The following is a 21,733-nucleotide window of genomic DNA, read 5'->3' on the forward strand; positions in this document are numbered from 1 at the left end:
GGGCTGCTCCCACAGCAGTAAGCTGGACAGGGCCTCTGGATTTCTTGACACTTAAGATTGTATCTTCTCAAAATTTCTGGGATCAGTGTTGAGAGACGGCTGCGTTTGTACCACGGTGTGTTTGCGCACGGAGTTTGTGTTTCTGCCTCTTTGTTTTCCTCGGGCGGTTAGTATTTTGAGACACAGAAATTCGAGAAGGCCAACAACATATACCATTTTGATAGGAAATGTCAACACGCTAAAAAAAACAGACTGTGTATACATGACAGAACGTTTCAAAGTTTAGTACATTCCCACATAGCAACTAATTCAAATGACGGGGTATGTGTCAATAATGTAATTATTTCTAAAGAAATGCCACTTTTCATTCAAATCTATGTGTAGTATGATTCCAAATCGTTCCCTGGAGTATCTCCCTCACGAGAACGTAAACACGGGTTTCTAACGGCACTTCGAAATAACTCTCTTCCGTCATCTTTCCCCTCTTTTCTTAAAATGTGAGTAAAAATTCTAAATTCACATCCAAAACCGGAGCACGACAAATCCTGACTTCTAATAAAAACAGCCCGGCTGCACACCTTCCTCCCTTCCCCCAAATTTATTTCAAGTTGAGCACAATTAAGAGAAACACCGTACAGGATTTAGAAAATTTGGCCTTTATCTCAAATGGGAGCAAGGGGGCCCCTTCTGAGCTCTCAAACGCTCTCCTGCACCACCAACGCCAAACACACAGAACGTCACCTGTTAACCCAAGGTCAACCCAAGGTCAAGAACCTCAACCCTAACCCAAGGTCTTGGCTGAAATCACAACAGTCCTCCCTGGGAGACACCCATCCCGACCAGCGACAGATTTAGGACTCTCGTGGAATGTCACTGCTTTATCATTCGCCACGTGGGGCCTGCCAAACGGAAAACCCTCAGGCAGTTGGCAGAATAAAAGTGCATTTGGTGTTGACAGTCACGGCAGAGCGCGGGGACCGGAGAATCGCTCCCCAACCTCACTCATTTTTACAACATAATTCCATTAAATGGCTGTTCTTATTAAAAACAATTAAGGCCCTGCCACTCTCATCTCTGTTCTACTCAAGGCATCCTTTTAGGATGGGGAGTGATAGTCCTCGCCGGTAGAATGTTCCAAGCTGATGACACGTCAAACGGGCTTCTGAGGGGCGGACAGCGGGTCTCCCCTCCTGTTCTGCCAGAGCACTCGCTCCCAAGAAGGGTCTACCCTAGAGGCAAAGGGTAAAGCATTTCCCAAGTCCAATTTAATCGGGTCTCAGTCTTGGAGGGAAGGTCATTTCTCTTACTAAAAGGCTCACTGTCTTCGCTCTCTTTCTCTAAAGATCTATAAATCACAGTTCGAGTAGACAAATTATAAAATGTGATCTAATACGCTGCATGTATGTACCACAGTTCTTCATGTCTAAGACATTATTCTCCTCATTGTCACCCCCCCACACACACACATTTTAATGTTTCTGAAATACTCATGCGTCTTGCAATGAACACAGTGATCTGACGAAATGGGTTTTCCCTCCCTACCCTGCAGAGACACTAGCACGTCAGTGGTGCATCTGGTCATGGAGGCGATGAATTGTGTAATGTACAGGGTTCGGGAAAACGACCCATCTAGGTTACATCCTACGCGTCACGTTTTAGTGTTGAGGCCCTAACGAAGAATTTCAAGATGGAAATGCAACCAGTCTTCCTTCCAAAAAAAGAGACCGACGGCTTACTTCCCCGGACAGGTTGCTCTGTGTTAGGCTTACTCTACGCAGAGAGTCCGGTGAGGACGTTAGCCTTCCACACCCACGGGGTTTTAAACCCGCTTTGGAACCAAATCTCGGATAGAAGCACACAAGAAAACATCTGAAAAGACCCCAAAATACATTCTCCCCCCAAATCACGGGCACTTTCCCCTTTATGAGAGAAGTCGCCTCAGAAGGTGTATGAACAAAATGTTAGTTTCAGGGGTGCCTGATCTTTATCTCTGAAATTTTATCTTCTAGGTGACGCCTCCTAAGACCCTGATTTTTCATGCAGCCGGCGACCTGCGCGCAACTCGGATGCACGAGAGGAGTTTCTCTAATGGAAAGTAGAAATAAAAGTGGGGCTAAAGGAGTATGTTATTTTTTTCTTTGCAACTCAAAAAATAAATTAAAATACAGTTTCTTGGGGGGGGGCGATCTGAGCCTCTTAATTTCCTTTGAATGCTCCCCGAAGTCCTTTGTGCGAGGACGAAACGCCTGCTGTGTGTCGGATTCCTTCGACACAGAGGGTGAGCGTGCGGGCTGTGGGGTCTTCTGTCAAACCTAGGTGTGCCACCTGCCAGCCCCCGGCCCTGGGCAGCCTCTCCAGCCTCTCCGAGCCTCCACGTGCCCATGGAGAATGATGATCAGGTGACTGCACCATCTTCAAGGTCTTTGTGGGGGGGTGCTACCTGATGTCCCCCAGTTTAACTGTGGGACTCTGAACCCAAAGGGGCCACTATGTTCTTTTCAACGAGCATGTGCATGAACACAGAAGCCTCAGGCAAGGGGCACCTGGGTAGCTCAGTGGGTTAAGCCTCTGCCTTCGGCTCAGGTCATGATCTCAGGGTCCTGGGATCGAGCCCCGCATTGGGCTCTCTGCTCAGCAGGAAGCCTGCTTCTCCCTCTCTGTCTGCCTGTCTCTCTGCCTACTGGTGATCTCTGTCAGCCAAATAAATAAATAAAATCTAAAAAAAAAATAAATAAATAAACCTCAGGCAAGAGTTCCAAGGGGAAAACCGTTCCTGTTAGCAGGACCAGGGGTACAGGAAGGATCACCCACCGCAGGGGATTCAAGAAATCTGTTTTCAACTCCTAGCCTCACCTCCCCTACCTCGGGACACTCCTCCTTCTAATTCGGACAGGTCACCAAATTACTGGTTTTAACCAACATTCCGATTTACGTTAGAACGAATTAAACTTAAAAAATAAACTGAAATCAAAAGTTAGTTTGTAAAGGCGAATTACAAGAGGACACCCGCTGGGCTTTCAAAAATAAGGAAAACATAAGACAACATTTAAGGACCTGACACTTTAAGTCTCCTTCAAATCCGTCTCAGTCTGGGGATTGGAAACCCACAACTATATCACAGATCTTTTAAGAAATCGAAAGGTAGATTTGGGTTTGTTAAGGGATACACACACACACAGAAAAATTTAAAAACTCGTCACAGAGACTGATGTTCAAATGTCATGGGCACTCACTCCCGCCTTAAGGGTGCTGAGCCCACTTTCCTTATCAATTAACCTGTCAGCTTGATTAGTCAAGTCTAATTAGTTAAATCCCTTTTTAATGAAAAGATTATGCCTTAAGCAGTCTGCCAGTTTCAGGCCTACGGCAACTACAAATTAATCTCTGAAAAAGAAAAAAAGGGCTGTGTAGGGGGCAGGGGGAGAGTCCTAAAGTTCCAATGGAATCCAGAGCTCCAAAAACTCACGCAAGTCCCCCTGGACAGTGCATCCGACACGACGGACATGTTGTCCACAAACGCCTCGTGGTTTCTGCACGGGTAGCCTCTTCCCAAGGCAGCCACTTCCAAGGACCCAAAACAAAGGGCCAGGGACACTGGAGTCATCAGTTCAAGGGAGGGAGACGCAGACAGAGAAAGGGATTATTTATCAATTTAAAAAGGGACTGGGTGACAGGTCAAACATCACCGTGAGGAAACTCATAACGGAGGGCCACCCTTCAAAGACAACCAGTCTGGACGCTCTGAAAAGTCATTGAAAAACTTAAAAAAGGCGTGCATGAGGGTGAAGCCGGGGGTGGGGTTCTGTATCTGGTTTTAAGAGGCTCAAGGGACAGATGGACCAAATGCAGGACCCTGATCGGATAATCGTAAAGAAAAAAGCAAAGCCCAGTCCTGAACCCGTGCACGCACACACCCCAAACGGCTCAGAGACAATCAAGGAAAGTCCGATCTGAACTTCAGATAAAATTCCAGACTCTCTGAGGAGCTTAGGCAGGAAATGAATGCTGAAGTGTTCCCACACCTTTAACTTGGACCTGGTTGAGCTAAAAAAAAAAAAAAAAAAAAAAAAGAGAGAGAGAGAGAGCAAAAGCGGTGAGCAGTGAACTTTTTTCTGCAAGTTCATAATTTTGCAACATAAGAAAAAAATGGAAAAAATGTGGAGGGAAAGTTAAAGCGAGAAAGGAAGTAGGTCATGGTCCCACAGTTGGAGAGTCAGACACCCGGGTGCCCCGTGACACCAGGAGCTGTTGTCCCCAACTGGCTGTTGTCCCCAGCACAGTGCAAGACAGGAGCAAGGAGGGGACGGACGCATTCCTGCTCGACCTTCTGCCTCCACCACACGCAGTCGTGTGGCAGGTCGTCTCTCTGCGCATCTGTAGGACAGGGACACTAACAGCCCTGCAGGGCTCCTGTCCCCGTTAGCATGCATACGTACCCACCGGTCAAGGACATACCAATACGCCCGTTGGCACAGACCTGGGACTCAGCAAATTGGCGCTGCCGTTACTATTCTTGGATAACTCAAGGTTCAGAAAAATCTCTGAGACCAAAAAGTGTAAGTGGCTTATGTTTTCAACCAGAAGAGCCGGGATTTACAGGCGTCATGACATTGGAGAGGCCTGACGGCCCTCGTAGCTGCACGTCAGCCTGGAGGCACTGCCTGGCGGACGGCTCTTACGGAAGACCCCTGCACTTCACCAGGCACAAGGTGCCTCTCCACAGGGCCCACCTTCTACCTGAGCGACCTGAGCTCGAACTGGAAGTGGGAAGCTCTTTGCGCCAAGCTTGTCTCAGCAAAGGAGAGCCAGGAGCGGTGCGGCCTCCGGGCACTGGGTGGGGAACCCTCTAGAAAGCATCCCTCAGCGAGCAGAAGCCCAGCAGGGATTCCGAGGTGGCTCACAAAGTGGGTGTGAAATAGAGGAGAGATGGGATTCCTCGTGGGAGACGTCTGGTGACGAGGATGAGGACAGGAGACAGGGACCCGGCTGAGGGTAGGACTTTGTGTGTGGGGGTGGGGAGGGGGGGGGGCTGAGTGTTAAAAAACATGAATATAAAGATCCCAACAACCTCCTTCCGCTCCACAACGCCTTGCAGAAACACCACGAAGGGCTGGTCCTCCGAGGGAAGGCAGCTGGGAGGCTGGGACAGCTCTGTCAGGCAAGAGGGATCAGCCACTTCCTTCCTCCCCCGCATCATCCCCACAGACTGACCTGGGGTGACCTGTGACTTTGACAAAGCCCAGCGTGAATGACCTGACTGTCCGACCGTCCTGTTCCCCGAGGCAGCGCGAGGACTTACCACTTCCTCAAACTCTGTGAGTCTTGTGAATTTGACAGCAAACAAAGTAAGTTTTGGTTTCAACAAATCCCCCGTCAGCATGACGGCATTTAAAAATTTAAAAAAAAAAAGAGGCTTCGTGTTGAACTTTGGATCTGCCTGTAATAAATAAACTGCATGGGGTAATGGTCCAGATTTTGGCAGGAAAGCCTTTCGGACGGCTGCTCAGCCAGAGAGGGACAGAGAGGGGGCGGGGAGAGCTGGGACACAGGATGAGAGACGGGAGAGGCTTGAGCTCAGAGATCCCTAGACCGAGCCCCATTTCCTCGCTGAGATCGAGAACTTTGTGGCTGCAGATCCTGTCACCAAGCTGACTCCATCCTCAATCATGTCCAGGAGTGAGAAACCAGGGCGGTGAGAAAAGGCACCAGGAAAAACCCTCAGCATTTCACCCTGTGGGGCGGAACCGGCTTTTCCACTGCTGATTTACGCAGTTTGCGTTTCGGAGAAGCGTGTAGCCCAGGGTAATCCCTGGGTGCCCGGACCAGGCCCCGCCGGCTGTTTGAGAAAAGGATTAGGTATTCGCTACCCTTAAGGAGCCGTTTGGAGCCGCGAAACCCTAACCAAACACCTCCTCTAGAAGGTGATACTCCTGCTCACCACCGTCCCCTCCTTGTGGTTCAGACGGACATTCGGGAAACTGCTCACACCTCCGGGACTGCCTGACCGCTGGGGGCTGGCACAGCCGGGAGTGGGGAGAGGGCGCCGAACCCGCTGGAGAACCTCGGGGGCAGCCTGCTCGCCCGCGTCCTCAGCCAAAATGGTGTTGACGCCACCTACCCCAGCAGGGTGCCATGGGGACTCCACGAGTCACCCCTGTAAAGTGCTCAGGACCGAGCCTGGCTCACAGGGGACACTAGTAAACACTCGCTCCCATGACGCCTGGATTAAGGCACTTTGGGCACAGAAAGGGCGTGAATTATCACTAGGAGGATCGTACCCCGCCTCCCCATCTGCCCAGGCAGTCCCAGTTAGGCCTATGGTCCCAAAGTCATCGTTAACAGCAGTCGGCTTCATCCGCGGGAGCGTCCCAGGCTGCACAGTCAGTCACCCCGTCACCCTGAGGCTCACTCAAAAGAGATGCGAGCGTGAGGTATTTTGCAGGAAAAGGAGAGGGGAAAGAGGGAAAGACGTCAGAAAGGCTTATTTGGTTTTTATTTTAAAAAAAGATGTATCCATTCAGGGGCGCCTGGGGGGCTCAGTGGGTTAAGCCTCTGCCTTCGGCTCAGGTCATGATCTCAGGGTCCTGGGATCGAGCCCCACATCGGGCTCTCTGCTCCGCGGGGAGCCTGCTTCTCTCTCTCTCTCTGCCTGCCTCTCTGCCAACTTGTGATCTCTGTCAAATAAATAAGTAAAATCTTCAAAAAAAAAAGATGTATCCATTTATTTGAGAGACAGACAGACAGCAGGAGCAGGAACAGCAGAGGGAGGGGAAGGGAGAATCTCAAGCAGATTCTACACTTGGGGGCTCAATCCCATGACCCTGAGATCACGACCTGAGTGGAAAACAAGTCGGACGCTTAACCGACGACGCCATCCAGGTGCCCCCAAGAGGCTTATCTCAGTCCCTGAAGAAAAAGCAGCCAGGCGAAACCTGTTGTTTGTATTTTTGTTGTCATCGTTGCTGGTTTTTTTTTTTTTTTTTTTAAGATTTATTTATTCATGAGAGAGAGGGAGAGATGGCAGAAAACACCTACGTGGCTAGGCCCCGGGATACATTTAACAAGGCAGTGCAGGAAAATCCGCGCACACTGTAGGCGCCGTTTATGTGGCCGGCCTCCCGTTCCTGTCCTGAAATTACCCCGTTGGGGTCGCCCGATTATCTGATAATGCCAAATGAGTTGATTAGATCCAGGAAGATGTCGGCTTTTCCTTACCTCCTTTCATCAAGGCACTTAGACTCGCCGTTACAACGTCATTTCCGAGGTTTAGGTAAGTTTTAGGATGCTACGTTTTAATTCACTTTGGTTCACCAGGCAGAAGCGGAGCCCTAGTGTAATTAAAGCGCCGTGGTGGCCACCGTGGTGTGGGTGGCCGGCGGCTTCCAAGCGGGGAAGGCGGCGCCTACAGCTCTAGGAAGAGGTCGCATGGAGTGTACAAATCTTGGGAACGTCGGAGGGCTTCCTGCAGGATGTGGCATTTGAGCCGAGCTTCGAAGGGCAGGGGTGACTTTCAATTCACACACCTCCATGTATAAACTCACTGGACGGGGGCGCCTGAGGGGCTCAGTCCTTAAGTGTCGCCTTCGGCTCACATCATGATCTCAGGGTCCTGGGATGGAGCCCCGCGTGGGGCTCTCTGCTCGGCGGGGAGCCTGCTTCCCCCTCCCTCTCTGCCTACTTGTGATCACCCCCCCTTGTGTCAAATAAATAAATGAACGCTTTAAAAAAATGCTCAGTGAATTCAAAAACCTGGCCATCCGGACGTTGTGGATACTGGACATGAGGCCGCCCGCAGCTTGCCGCATTGCCTATGGGGTTTTCTCGCCAGAAAGCCTGACATGAATCTAGTCAAAGCTCTAGGGCCCACTTCCACTCACAGGAAACACAAGGGACAACGCCATAAACTAAATGACACCACGAGGGCTTCCAGAATGGGGAACGGTGTGCAAACCGTGGACCTGGTTTTTGCAACAAGTCACCGACTTGAGAAAGACGGGACGCTGGGCAGAGGCGGATGGCTCCAGACCCAGACGAGTCCTCCGTGACCCTGGTCTGTACCCTGCCGGGAACACACCACGTAGAAGGACACTCGGGGGACAGTTGGGGAGATGGCACTGAGAATGGGAGCTCCTCACTGCGAAATTACGGTACTTGGTTAGTCTGATAACAGAAGGCCATGAGGCAAGAAAAGTTATTTCAACAGATGCCACTAATGTGGGAAGGAGCTGACATGATCCGTGACACGTACTTTAAAATACTTCGCAGTAAGGGAGAGGGGACAGATACTGCCCTATCTATTCTTTATCACCTAAAAAGCAGCGTGGCGGAATCCTGGTAGATACGCCGCTGTACGTAACGGCATACGTGGGGGCTCATTCTGATGTTCTTTATGCTTCAGGGCTCTGGGGCGGGGAGACCCAGCAGTCCATGCCCCCGCGAGCCCTCCAGACAATCCTAAGACCGGCGAAGGTTTGAGAACCACTAGCTGAACACGCCTAGTCCTGGAAGAGGTCTATACTCAAAGGACATCCAGAAAAGCTTTCAGATTTAGGTGACCTGCGGAAAACCTCTTAGGGTATCACATTTCCAGGGAGGCGGTATCCAGTGTAGCAAATAGAACTCTACAGCCTTAAAACTTTACAATGTCTCGCTCAGAAAGGAAAGCAGATTTCCAAACACTGCTCTCCATTAATTCCACGATCCTGGCCGTGTAGCGTAATGAAGACCTCACACGGTAGTCTGCTGAACGAACGGTTACTGGGAAGCACGGCACGCCTACCGCAGTTGTGTGTTTCGCATCGTGGTGACCTTCCTACAGGTGGCAGGCGCGCGTCTGGGAGGCAGCATGGGCCAACCAGGAACCGGAGAGAACTGTTTGTCTTTGAGAAGCGGTTGAGCTAATTAGCTTGGCTGGTCACTGGCCCAAGGTCATGGCTCCAAACCCCATTATACCAAGAACGTTTCCCTTGGTAATATGGCCCCAACTGCAGGCCTAGCATCCACCAGACACCCTGCACACGAGGGGGTCTGTGTCCCAGCCGAGAGGGTAAGGTTGCAAATCCACGACGAGAGGCTCACGGTGGGTCCGCAGTGTGACCCTCAACAGATCTGGTGCCTCTGATGTCAGACGTAAGGGAAAAGGCTGCCCGACGATGAAGAGACCTATTCCCCATTTAAGAAGAGTGTGGATTTCCCCTGAGGAACTCTGGGGACCCCCTGAGCGTTCACGAAAACCTCACTGCCAAGAATCACCTGTGGGCCTGTTCCAAACACCCCGATGGGCCACGGCCCTTGGAGTTTCCCGCTCTACAGGACACTCTGCATCTCTAACTACTGCTCAAGGGGGTGCTGCTAGGGCTGGTCCAGGGACCACCCTTGGAGAACCGCGGGTCCAGACCCCGTGCTGTCCCCGAATCCCATCCAACCCACTCCGTTTTAGTGAGTTTCCGCTCAGCACAGACTCTGCCCTTCCATATTCTGTAAACCCAGCCCTGGGTCGGAAGGCCCAATCCATGACACACCAGGAGAATGAGGAGGGCGGGGGGCGGGTCCACATTCTCTGAGTGAAATCTGGAGCCACGCCGGGCTGGGGGGCTGGGCCCTGCCCTGCACTGCTCTGCCCGCACGCCCCTGGTGCTATCCTGGAAGACCCAACGCGGTTTCTGCCACCCTTTCTTGGAGGGTCCCAAAGGAGTCACGAGAGACCTGCGGAGGCGCGCTGTGTTTTACGGCCTGCGCTGCTAATGGTGGCCCGAGCTCGAGAAGCTTCTCTGCACCATCTAGCCTCACCTGCCCCCGCCCGCCCCGCCGCAGGAAGTCAGCTGTTCCCCTGCACGGAAGTGACAGCTGCTTGTCACGGTCCACACGAGAGGCCTCACTGTCAGCGGGAACCAGCGCGCCGTTTCCAAAGCTGCCATTCTCTGGTGTTAGCACAAGCCTCTGTTCAAAGAGCTGCTGTGACACGACCCAGGCCAACCCCCTGCGCCCGCGCCCATGGCAGCTGCTCACACCCCGTGTTTGTTTCACCCAATTATTTGTCACTCGGAAGCCCAGGGTGTCGGGCAGGTTTCGTGGAGGTATTTTTGGCCCGATGCACAGGCAGCATAATGAGGCCCTCAGGTGAAGCTCTACTTTGTCAGTTAGGGGCTGGGATGATGAGCGGCTGAGAAGCCCGGGTGGCAATTAGGATATTTGAATAAGATACGGTATGTGGCAGGATGCTGAGAGGCTCGGAAAGGCGGCCTCAACTTTTAAAATGCCAAGAAAACCTGAGAGTCGGCAGTTTTCGAGTTTGTCCTGGAGCTAAAACAGAAGGAGGAGGCATCAGAGCTGTCTTGCCGCCAGCCGGAGGGGCCCGAGGAGGTATGAGGGAGGCGGGCACAAGCCTGAGCATCAGTGCGATCTGGGGAGTGCGGCCCCCGTGGCAAGGCGGTGGGGGGGACAGGGATTCGGGCAAAGATCGGCCACCCGTGGCTGGTGAGGCCACAGTGGCAACGGGCAACCGGGCTCTGACCAGCTGTCCCCAAGCCACCTACGGAAGTCAGGAGCTTCTCCTTCCCATGGGAGTAGAGGACAGTTTGATTTGAAGTCTAAGGTCTTGGGAAGACGCCACTACCCAGGGTGACGTGGCCCTATGGCAGCTACAAAACCCGAAACCACGGAATTTAGCTTAGAATTGAACATTCGACCAGAGCCCACAGACGCTGTGTCCCTGCTTCTAACCCAGGAAATTGGTCTCCAAGACCCTCAGCGGTCCGTGGTGACATTCTCCCTTTCCAGAGCTCTCAGACTCTAGACAATCCTCGTGAGGGACACAAGACAGGTCTGGGGGTCGCAGAATCAACCCAGCTCCTCACACCTGTTCACAAGAGCCAATCGGCTAAAGTCCAGGAACGACAGGCGTGCTCGCACGAACGAGGTCCCTGGGATCATCTCCTCCCAACAAAAGAGAAGCACGAAGTCAGACTGCGTCAGGCCAGAGTCTGCTCACAGCGGAAGACAAGTGGCAAGGTGGCGACTTTTCCTCCATGATCCAGAACAGTCCACCCCTTTTCCCTTCGAGTTGGTAAAATGAGTCACTCCTAGAAAGACAAGCCGCCTGGCCGCTTGCCCCTGGGGTGCCCTAAGACAGGGCCTCGCTCTGGGAGCTGACCCCTGCCTCTCCCCTCAGCCACCCACAGCAATCCCTGGAAATGGTCGGCCATCCCCCTCGAGAGGTCAAGGACAAGGGAACCTGACACCCAAGTTCTTCACATAAACAATTATTACAGCAGACGGCGTGTCACGTCACCCGAGGTGCAGACCTTCTGGAAGGGAACACCTGGCAGCCGGTGTTCAAACTGCAGCAGGCTGAGCCTCACCCCTTCCCGTCTTCCTTACTGCCCCCCACCCCCAGCTTCACCCCCTCTTACCTCTAAGCTCTTTCTCAGAGACAGAATCTCCTGGACAGGAGAGAGCTGTACCCTGCCCCGTCCCTGCCCCGTCCCTGCTCACAAGCTGGGGACTGAAGTCACCGCACTGGCCACCAGTCACCATTCCCTTCAAATATGCGTGTCCACGATCCCACTCACAGCCATCCGGGGAAACGTATGCCCGCTACACACGCTCCGGGCTCTGGAAAGACCCAGAGCCCTCAGAGGCAAACTTTGGCCTTTAGACCCAGAAGGGATCTTGGAGTCCATCCAACTTTCTCATGTCACCAACGAGAAAACCAAGCCGTCCGGACGGGTTACAAGCCGTGCTGACTCCCGGACCCCCACCGTGATATGCGGATGCAGCAGAGGTTTGAGCAGCAGAATCCAAATGGGAAAATATGGGGGGAAGGCCGGACTGGTAGGCGGCACCCAGAACTTTACAATGCTCCCCCAGCCTCTGCGATGGCCTAAGTAATGCCACAACCGGACAGGTTTTTAAAATGAAATTCTCAAAGGGGCAGGTTTTAGTCTAACCCAAGTCGGCAAATCCGCGCCCTCTCTGGAAGGGGGACGCCTTCTGCTGACCCCGGAGGGCTCTTTGGACCGCCTTCTCCTCCTAAGAAAGTCTTATTAAGGTTGTTATTTTTTTCCTTAATTAGTTGAGTGGCTTCGTTCCAACTGGGCCATTTAACAAAGTGCCTTGAGTCGTGAACTCCGTTTAAGCTCCCGCAGTCGGGGCCGTGGGTCTGGCGTGACCTGGGCGCTGCCGGATCTCCGGAGCGGGCCGTAGAGTCAGGCGCTCCACGGCCGCTGGTGAACGAAAGGCCGAATTTCAGGGCCTCCAGCTCAGCCCCCGGAAGGAAGCGACAGGGACATCAGCCACTGAACAGCGGACGCATCCGATCTCAGGGGAGGACTCCTTGTCAGACTGAGTTCATGGACCGAGTTCATGCATCCAGGAGGCTCGGGCAAGGAGCCCCCAGAGCCCCGTCGGCGCTCGGCGAAATCACAGGTTGACACGGAAGGAGAGGAATGACGGGGCTGGGCTTTCCGCGGGAGGCGCTTTACTATGGAAAAGCCTCTCCCGGCCATACACAGATCATGAGAACGTGATGTAATCTTGGCTAAAATTAGGTTTTAGTGTTACTCTGCTGAGAGATGTGAAAGGTGATAGATAAGAGGGGGAAAATGTTTTCCAAGTGGCTTTTAAAGGCATCCAAATATAACCGCCTCCCACACGAGTCTATTAACAGGCACACTTGAGACGCTGCCCTCTCCAGAAGGGCTCTCAGAGAAAGCGATGATGTGCTCTCAGCCTCCTCCTTCGTGAGACAAGGTTTACGAGGGTCAGGGAAGATGTGAGCGCCCACAGAACACTCCTCCTTATTAACAGGCCCCCCTCCCGCCTCCGCGCGCATTTGGGCCTCGTGCTTGTGTCATCGGTTGCTAGGGAAGTGCCCCCGCTCGAAAACCCGAAGTCGCTTCTAATAACATCCGGCTGAAGGTACAGATCGGTCCCTGGACGGGCACAGGAGCGGGCGGGGGGTACAAACGTGGAGGGATACGGCCTTATCCCAGGGGAGCACATTAGTGGCCCTATGACGAGCTGTGCCTGGGTGCTGGCATGCTGGGGGACACCCGGGCCACCGGGAAGGCCTAGGTGAGCCCCTCCCCCACTGAGGGCAGGATCCTCCCCACGTCCTGGGCATGTCAGACAGCCCAGAACAATGCGGTGGAGGAAGCCCTGGGGACCTGTGCCGGCCGAGGAGGAGGCCAGAACCAGCACCAGCTGAAACTCGGAGATGCATTGTTCCCGCTCTTCTCCCTTGACCAAGCGAACTAGCCATCGGCACAACGGGGGCTGCCGTTTGGGGCTGGGTCCCAGCACAAGACAAGGTAGAGCGCAGCTGGTCCGCAGCTGACACTGAAGCTTGTAAGCCCGCGGCCCGACGCGCAGCAGTGGATGGACAGAGTCCCAGTGGACTGACGGGCAAAGACATCCCTCGGAGCCAGCCAGGACGGTCCCTGTTGCTGTAGTGCCGGACGTGGGTAACGAGGGTCACAACAAAAAAGCACACGGCCACGGGGGCTCCCCACCCTAAGCTACACAGGCAGAATCGTGATGTTCCAGTTCTGGGATTCCGTTAATGCTGCGAGGTTTGCGCGAATGGAAAATTCTGCTCGTAGCGTCCACGGTGACCGGACACGGCACCCCAGGAAAGCCGGGCTCCTTCCACGCCTGTCCACGGGCTTCAAGAGTTAGTAAGACATCGTTTCTAGGAGGGGAACCAGAGGCACCACCCCTTACAGGGACCAGCGTTCCACCTGGAGGTAAAACGAACCTCCAAACACCGACTTTGGGGCCACCGTACACCACCAGGCCTTGAAATGCACCGTCCCAGCGAGCTGACGGAAGTCACGTCTGCAGGGCAGGGGTGCAGGAGCCGTGCGGAAATCTCTGAATCAAGACCCCGGAGGTTTTTATGTCGTGGGTGCCTTCACACAGTAGGTCTCCAACTGAGAGCCCTTTCCGCCTTTTTTCCCCCCAAAGTGCGGGCCGGGCGAGAGCGTGAAACACGTTGACGCTGGCCCCGGGGCGAAACCGAAGACAGCAGAGCGACAGTTCGGGCCCCGTGAAATTAACACCATCCCTGATGCGCTCACTGCACCGCCGGTTTGGGAATAAACCTGTGAGAATCGGAAATGCGCGGAGATTCCTTGAGTGGGAGTCGGTCGTCTCTGCCGCAATCTGACATGTCCTCACGCGGCGGATTCGCCAGGTCCATCATGCACCAAAGCTGCTTCCTGAGCCTGGGCACTTGCCGGGCTTTCTGAGCGACTGAGACAAATGCTGTTTGTTCAATAAATTCCAGGCAAGAGTGTATTTGACTGGTGCACAGGAAAGGAAAGGATTCTCGTGTAAGATGCAAAACAATAGCGTTTTATCTTATCGGAGGAACTTATTGCCGCTTGCCTGTGTGTGTTTTACTGCCAAAATAAAATAAATTGAATCAGCTCACACATGATAACATGCTCTTTCCTAACTCATACTAATTGCTTGGCTAATTGATGTTTGTTGAACTTTCTCCATTTCATTGAGTGATTAGGTACAAAGCTAACAGTTGACATCTGTAGGCGCTTAACTGGCGTCTGTAATTACTGTTAATGTTAAATAATTGTTAGTTAATTGGAGTGGTAACTGACTGGATAGAATCCAGATTGTGAGGCAAAAAGAAACCTAGTTAAATAAACACACATTTTCAGAGAAAACAACATTTTTCTGCAGTTGTCAGAAACTAGAAATAATCCAGAGGCCGGGGCATGGCCACAGGCTTCCCACGTGCAGGAAACCGCAGGCCCGGGGCTGAGCCCTCTTCCTGGAAGTCGTACCCGTGCCGAGGCCCTTTGCCGGGGAGCCGCTCCCTGAAGATTCCCCAGGGCCGACGTGGTGTTTTTTATCCCAACAGTTGCCCACGCGTGTGTTGCACTTTCTGAGACAACCGAATTCCGCAGCGTTGATGAAGAGAAACCCTAAATGAGAATGAATTGGAGGGAGGGCCCTGGCAGCGCTGAAGCCTTCTGGGCCCATATTGCCGGGTATGGAGAAAGTTCTTCCAGAGGAAGGCGGCGATCAGCTGGACAAAGCAGGCGAGGAGATCTTTAGTGGGCTCGAAGGCAATCAGAGTGCAGTGTGATCATCTGATTGAACGGCGGGGGTGGGGAGATGGGTTACGCTGTCATCCCCTCCAGCTCACGGGGGTGCGCGGGACCCAAGGATCTGGCCTACTTTTCATGTGGAAGATTGGCCTCACTGTCAAAGCTCTCCAAGGTTCTCCCAAAACACCAGGGAGACCAGTGTGCTCGCTCAGCAAATCGTCCACCCTTGTCCTCAAACTCCAGGGACAGGATCCAGTAACTACCCAGCATCTCCCCACCTTAAGGCCCGGGGAAGACCAGTCAACAGGTAATGGAAAGACATCCAGAGGAAAACCCTTTCCTCACAACCTGCAGTATTTTTAGGCCCTTCCTGGTTGGTTTCACACACACTGGAGAGAGCACCTGTTTCCAAAAAATTTTTAAGGCATAATTCTATACAACAAATTCTGTAACGTGAGAGTCTGGCTCCTATAGGAAGGTCAATTTCCATTACAAAGGGGCTGATTGCCTGCTATTTGCGGTGTAGGGTAGGAGGACCTCAACCACTCATAACTCCTTTGTCTGAATCAAGCACCAATTACCCTTCAATAGTATTTAATTTCCCACACATCAGACGTCTCCTAAAGACCCAAGAAATTGCTCTGAAATGGTACAAAGCAGGTCCAGGGAAAGAAAAAGAAAAAGGGTCTGTGTGTCCCTTATCTAGGATTTAAGACATTATAAAAATGGAACGAATTCACAGAGCTGACATCGGCTCAGTTTCCTCTTCTGTACAGGGGAAATGTCCCTTCCGTCCCGTCTTCCTTACACCTGAACCCAACACCCCTCGAGGAACTGTGAGACGATCTCCACAGGTTCCTTATAACCGGGTTTCAAACTCTACACCCATCTGTTCTTTTTTAAAGAGAGCTATGCCCCTGGTCAACGGTATTGTTTTCCATCAAAAAAGCAAGCACAGGATTATTTAGGGAATGGGTTTTTCCTAAGAGCCAACGGTGGCCCCAGAAGTAACAGAACTCTTCCCTAACTTTCCTGTCACCAAACCAAAGAATTCTGCTTTTATGTCTACACATAATGAATGAGGGGAGACGGTCGCCACTGAAGAATTTATTAGGTGCCCAGTCACCAAACTTCATCCCACCAAGCAGAATCTACCTCTAGTAGCTTTTTTCCCACCTCATCTTCTCAAATCTCCACCAATCTTTTTATTTTTTATTTTTCTTTTAAGATTTTATTTATTTATTTGACAGAGATCACAAGTAGGCAGAGAGGCAGGCAGAGAGAGAGAGGAGGAAGCAGGCTCCCCGCCAAGCAGAGAGCCCGATGTGGGGCTCGATCCCAGGACCCCGAGATCACGACCTGAGCCGAAGGCAGAGGCTTTAACCCACGGAGCCACCCAGGGGCCCCTCCACCAATCTTTGTAGAGAGGTTTTCCTTCTCTGCTGCTGGTAAAACCACACTGCCAAAAATATCCAAAAGGCCTCACTGATTTCAAGGCTCTAACCTCATCTGTGCCCCCTGGAAACCCTCAGTGCAAAATCGACCCCACACACAGGCTGTGTGTCCACTATAGTCTGGTAAGGCCTGGAAGAGGAAAAACAGCTCTGGTCAGGGAGAGCTCAAGGAGGCCCCGGTGTTCCATCTGGTGCTCAGGATCGTGGGCTCGTGTCCATCAGAATTTCCCGCGGCCGACCTGGGTTCAGGGGTGGGGTCCCACGGAGGAGGAGGTTGGGTGGGTGCACCTTTGGCATTTCGGTAGACCCTGGGTGCTCACAGCAGGCGGGAGCAAAGGGCCTCATTCCCACCTGGACAGTCTCCACTTTAGAACTTCAAAGACCTCCATTAGGCTGGGCCCAGCTCTCTAACAGGTGGCTGGGGGGAGGGAAGGCCCGTCCCCTGGAGGGCCCAACACTACAACGTGAGACAAAGGGGAAGAGAGAAGGGGTGAGCAAGTCGTGGGGTGACGTCACCTTGTGACCACCTCCCATCTGCTCTACCTGCCTTGGCTTCAGGCGAGATCCTGGAAAAGAGGGTTCCAGGGCCTAGACGGGGCAGCGATTCCAGGTCTTTCGTCTTTCCCTAGCCTGGAACGTGGACCCACAGCAGGGCTGGTGTCCCTGTAAACAGAGGGCTCCAGAGAACACCTGCCTCCCTGACAGGCTTCCCTTTCTTTGCTGCTTTCCCCCTCAGGTAGCTCTGCCCTGGAGTGCGCCCAGAGTTTGAGGGAGATCAACCACCTCGGCCAGATGGTCCCCTACCGCCAAGCCCTCGTTTCCTGCATTTCTGACTATACGGCAAAGTGGCAAAACCACCAGCGAGGAGGACCTCAAAGGGGTAAGACAGGGTAGTAAGTACTGGCAGGAGACCCTGGGTTGACCGCAGGGTTCCTCCGAAGTTTCCATGGTCCAGACTTTGGGGTTCGAATCCTGTTGCTCCCAAAGCAGCTCAACCAACTGAATATGGACAAGAAGTTAGTCTCTCTCTGCGTACGTCTGTCTCCCTGGGAAAATTAATTTTTTCTTTGGCAGATGGCTGACTCACAAAGACAGAAGGATTCATAAAATTCCCATGAACATCCTGTAAACACTTAAACACATGAAGATTAAATAAGGCAACCACGACCTTGATTAAAGTTAAAGCCTTTTTTCTTTTTTTTGTTTTCTTTTGCGTGTCCACAGCCCCACAACCTGTAATTCGAGGCTCACCTCCCCAGCTCTTCTGACAGGCGAGGCTCTCACCGGGCGTTGGGCGTGCGCAAGCAACTGTCTGATTAGCTCCTTTTACAACGGGAAATTAAAGGCACCAGAAGAAAGCAGTGATTCGCATCACCCAAACACAAGAACGTCCCGGTTCTCTCTCAAACCGGACAGACTCTATAGAAGAAAAGTCAAAGGAAGCCCCGTGTACCTGCTGTTTCCGCCCCTCCCCCTTCCCGACACATTGTTTCGTCCCTACCAGAGACCGGGGGTCCTGAGATGGTTGACAACTGTCACCTAACCAGGTGAGATGGCTCACCGAAGCTCAGACAGACTGACAGGACTTGAGTCCTGGCCCCGTGGTTTCAGCTGGAGTCTGGTCCCCAGACTGCTCAGCCCCACAGCCGGGCTGCGCCCAACCCCCACCCCGCCCCGCCCCCACCACAATCAGCTTGTGAGATTCCCTCCCGCGGAGAAATTTTATGGACCAAATCTGCCTGGCCACCGGGCTCCGCAGCGTCATCTCCCCAGCAGCTCCCAGCCACACTTCTCGAAGGCTAGAACGCGGTGGGGCTCCCGGGAGGGAGAGGCAAGAGGTAGCTTCCAACATTTGGAGGGGGAGGCGTGCACGTGCCCGTGTCCCTGCCCTCTTCCCGGGCTGTTCAATCTTCTGCCCGTAGCGTTTGTGACCCGATATAAATCCACCCTTTCTTTCCAAACGCTTTTTGGTGCTCTTGGCTAAGAATACCGCACAGAGACGGGAGACCTGACTTGCAGGCAGGCCGGCTGCCTCGAAGGGGAACTTGAACTTGATGTGCATGAAGCTGACAGTTCCTTGAAGGCCTCGTCACCCATCCATCCGGTAAACCCTGCCACCACCCGGAGTAAAAACAGAGCAAAACCCACAGGCAGGGATCGGGACTCCGTGCACCTGTCTCGAAGCAATTATTGACATTATCACTACACAATGAATCGCTTTTTGAAGTTGTTTTCCTGATATTTAGCAGCCTGAATACTAATCCCCTTAACAAAACTGTCCCCAAGCTTTCTCCCCTCCCTGGCCCCCCTAATCTCCTTCTCTCCAGGGGGAGGGCGGGGCCGGGGACCAGCCAGTCGACTTCACCGCACCTGGATTTGCATTGATACCTCCCTTGTCATTCATGTTACCAACAGGAATTAGCATAAGGCATTAAGGGAGACTCGGGAGGAGAAAAGAAAGGCCATTTTGATGGAAATAAGGGGCAAAGGCATAATCTGCCATCGACTAAAATGCTTATTTGTGTATGGTTTCCCAAGCAAAGCTCAGAAAAAGCCTATGTTGATTTTAGTATACACAAAGAAACGTTAATCCTTTCAAGGCAACTAAATCACCCCCAGAAAAGCAGCTCAGAAGAAAGGCACCCTGTCAGGGGGATGGCTATTCACAACCAAATAGGATGCCACAAATCACACTCTGTAAGTAAACAAAAATAAGAATGTGGGAAACGTTTGATTGGGAAGGGAAGGGGGACAGAAGTGGGGGCGTCGGGGCTGGGGGGGCGGGACTCTCATCACGCACTGTTCAACCTCCCTGAAGAGACCCTTTCAACTCGGGGAGGGCAGCGAGGGCCTGAACGCAGGTCCCAGGGCCAGCTCCCGCTCTAAGGCCAATCCCCCGAAGGGTAAAGACATTCCAGAGCTTTTTGGAGCTACAGAGCAGAAGAGGGAGGGGCGGCTTAGATGCCGGAGGTCCCCGAGGGGGGAGGGGGAACCAGTGGTCACTGAGACACCTAAGACCTTTTGGGAACCTGTCCTGCTAGCCTCTTCCTCTTCCTCCTCCTCCCCACTGCTCTCTCCCAGATCCACCAGGGTCTACCCCATCCTCTTCCCTCATCAAAACGAGCAATAAACAACTGGCATTTTCGCAGAGATGCCCTGTATGCTGTGAGCTGCACCCGTCTTTTATTGGGCTTTTAGCATCATGGATAACAAATTGGTACAAACTTTCCGTCCATCAAAAAATATGATGAAATATAAAACTGGAATAGTCCATTACGCAATAAAAAAGATAAAAATTCAATGTGACAGTAACTCTGGGAGGAACGGCAATCACAGCAGCACATACACCTCAGGGGAACGCAAAACATAACGTACGATTCTAAACTGCAGTGGGTTCCAATTCTAAAATAATCCAGGAGCCCAAAATTGCTGCACTTGGAAACGTGTCTTACTAACCAGTGAGCAAAAATGCTAGCCGAGGCGCAGGACAGGATGTCGGAAGTGGCTTCCAACGTCGCCCCTTTACGAAGGGAGGCCCGGTTCTGTTCAAGCGCTACTGGGACTCTGCCGTGTAACCGCAGACCCGAGATGACCCCAGAAAGCACACCTCCACTTAGCAATCACCACACCAGCGCCTCAATCAGGTTCCACGGCAAAGAGGAAAAGATGGAACGGTTTATATCACTTACACCTTCCAAATTACACACCTCTGTATCGCCAGTGATGAGAGACTCCCCTACGTTTCATTATTTCCAACAACACTGCTACAAATGAAAACTGCCCAGAAACCTATTGGCAATGATTTAAGAGAAGTTTTCCCTTTATGCACTGTTCCATGATTAGCCTCTCTTAGTCCGTACTGCAGTTGGGAAGAAATTAATGGGATAGCACATATTTAAATTTTGCCTTCTTGCTCGTTTATTAACTTTCCAGAAAGCCCACAGCAGAGTAAGGCTTGGTTTATGGCCATATCCCGTGCATACTAAACACCCACGGGTAACTGGAGACCGCAGAACAAATCAGCTGTTTATGGTTCTCTGACTGCTGGGTAGTTGATAAGTAACAATGAAGTCAAGGCATTTTGAGAACTCTTACTCTCCGTGACGGCTTCCTACGTTACATTAACGTCACGGGGGGGGGGGGGTGATTTCTCCGTCCAATCAATTTGAATAAGGATTCAGCGTATTCCGTTACAATAAACCGTTCCTTCACACGTCCCAGAAGCATACGGATTCTGTCTCCAGCAAAAACACAAAATATGGACAGCGGCTCCAGAACGAAAAACAGAAAGACTGTGTTTTACTCGGACTTCTTAGGCAATGACAATGAGACAAAAACCCAAACCCAGCCACTGCTCGGAATTCCGGTGTCTTACCTTTGTTTACAATAACAGTATTGAAGAGTTTTTCAGAGCTGGCATCTGATGCCTGAAAAACAAGAGAGGGAGAAAAAATGTTATTACGGTCACAGATACCGCCACCAGCATCATCACTACCGTGAGTTTTAAATCAATTCACTACATTTTTAGAACAGCCGGAGGGGAAAGCAGCTGCTTCCCCCAACTGTCCACAAGGTGGTGCTGTTTGACTGCAGGAGATGGACCTGCAGTGCAGCTCTGTGCTGGGGGAAAAATCTTGATTTTCAAAAACGTGTCCTTATTAGACATATTATCTGTGCAAAACATATTTCTATGAGATGATACACAAAGCAATTCAGCTCATTCACATAGTGATTTTGCAATTTCGTTGACAGATCATTATTTTAGAAATGGCACTTTTTCCCCGTGATACGTGCAGACATGCCTGTTTTTCAGTTTTCTTTCACAAACCAGAAATGCCTATTATTTAACGTTAAGCCCTTCCTCACTAAAAAGTGTTGACTAGCACTTCCAGAGATTAATTTAAAGATTCATCCGATGACCTCAAGATCCCTGTTCTTCCCAGTAACCAGGATGACCTTGGTGTTGAAACAGAAGCAAGCTGACCCGGCCCACAGCCGGAGACTATGCCTGCCATCAGCACTAGAGCCTTTCCATTTTCCAGAAATCCTGTATTCTAATTATTACAGGGGCTCAAGGAAAGTGAAAGAAGCCTGTTTGAACAGTGAGAGCAAAGCCACCGTAAATTATACACTCATATGCTGGAAAATAAACAGAAGTTGGTTTGTAGGGAACGCTGCAACGTTGCAGAAGCAGGGAATATTTCTAGA

The 21,733-nt window shown here is 51.9% G+C and overlaps 1 protein-coding gene across 8 annotated transcripts in view; it reads right to left on the minus strand.

Annotated features, from left to right (window-relative positions):
• The window catches only part of AUTS2 (activator of transcription and developmental regulator AUTS2), a 1,079,185-nt gene that overhangs the window by 55,800 nt on the left and 1,001,652 nt on the right, over window positions 1-21,733 (minus strand). For all 8 annotated transcript variants that reach the window (XM_032872387.1, XM_032872381.1, XM_032872385.1 and 5 more), the window contains one exon: window positions 20,901-20,952. In XM_032872387.1, coding sequence (XP_032728278.1) covers window positions 20,901-20,952 — 52 coding nt within the window. The remainder of the gene's footprint in view (window positions 1-20,900; window positions 20,953-21,733) is intronic.

Source organism: Lontra canadensis, unplaced genomic scaffold (assembly GCF_010015895.1).
Source record: "Lontra canadensis isolate GAN:19392208 unplaced genomic scaffold, GSC_riverotter_1.0 scaffold45, whole genome shotgun sequence".
NCBI classification, from domain to species: domain Eukaryota; kingdom Metazoa; phylum Chordata; class Mammalia; order Carnivora; family Mustelidae; genus Lontra; species Lontra canadensis.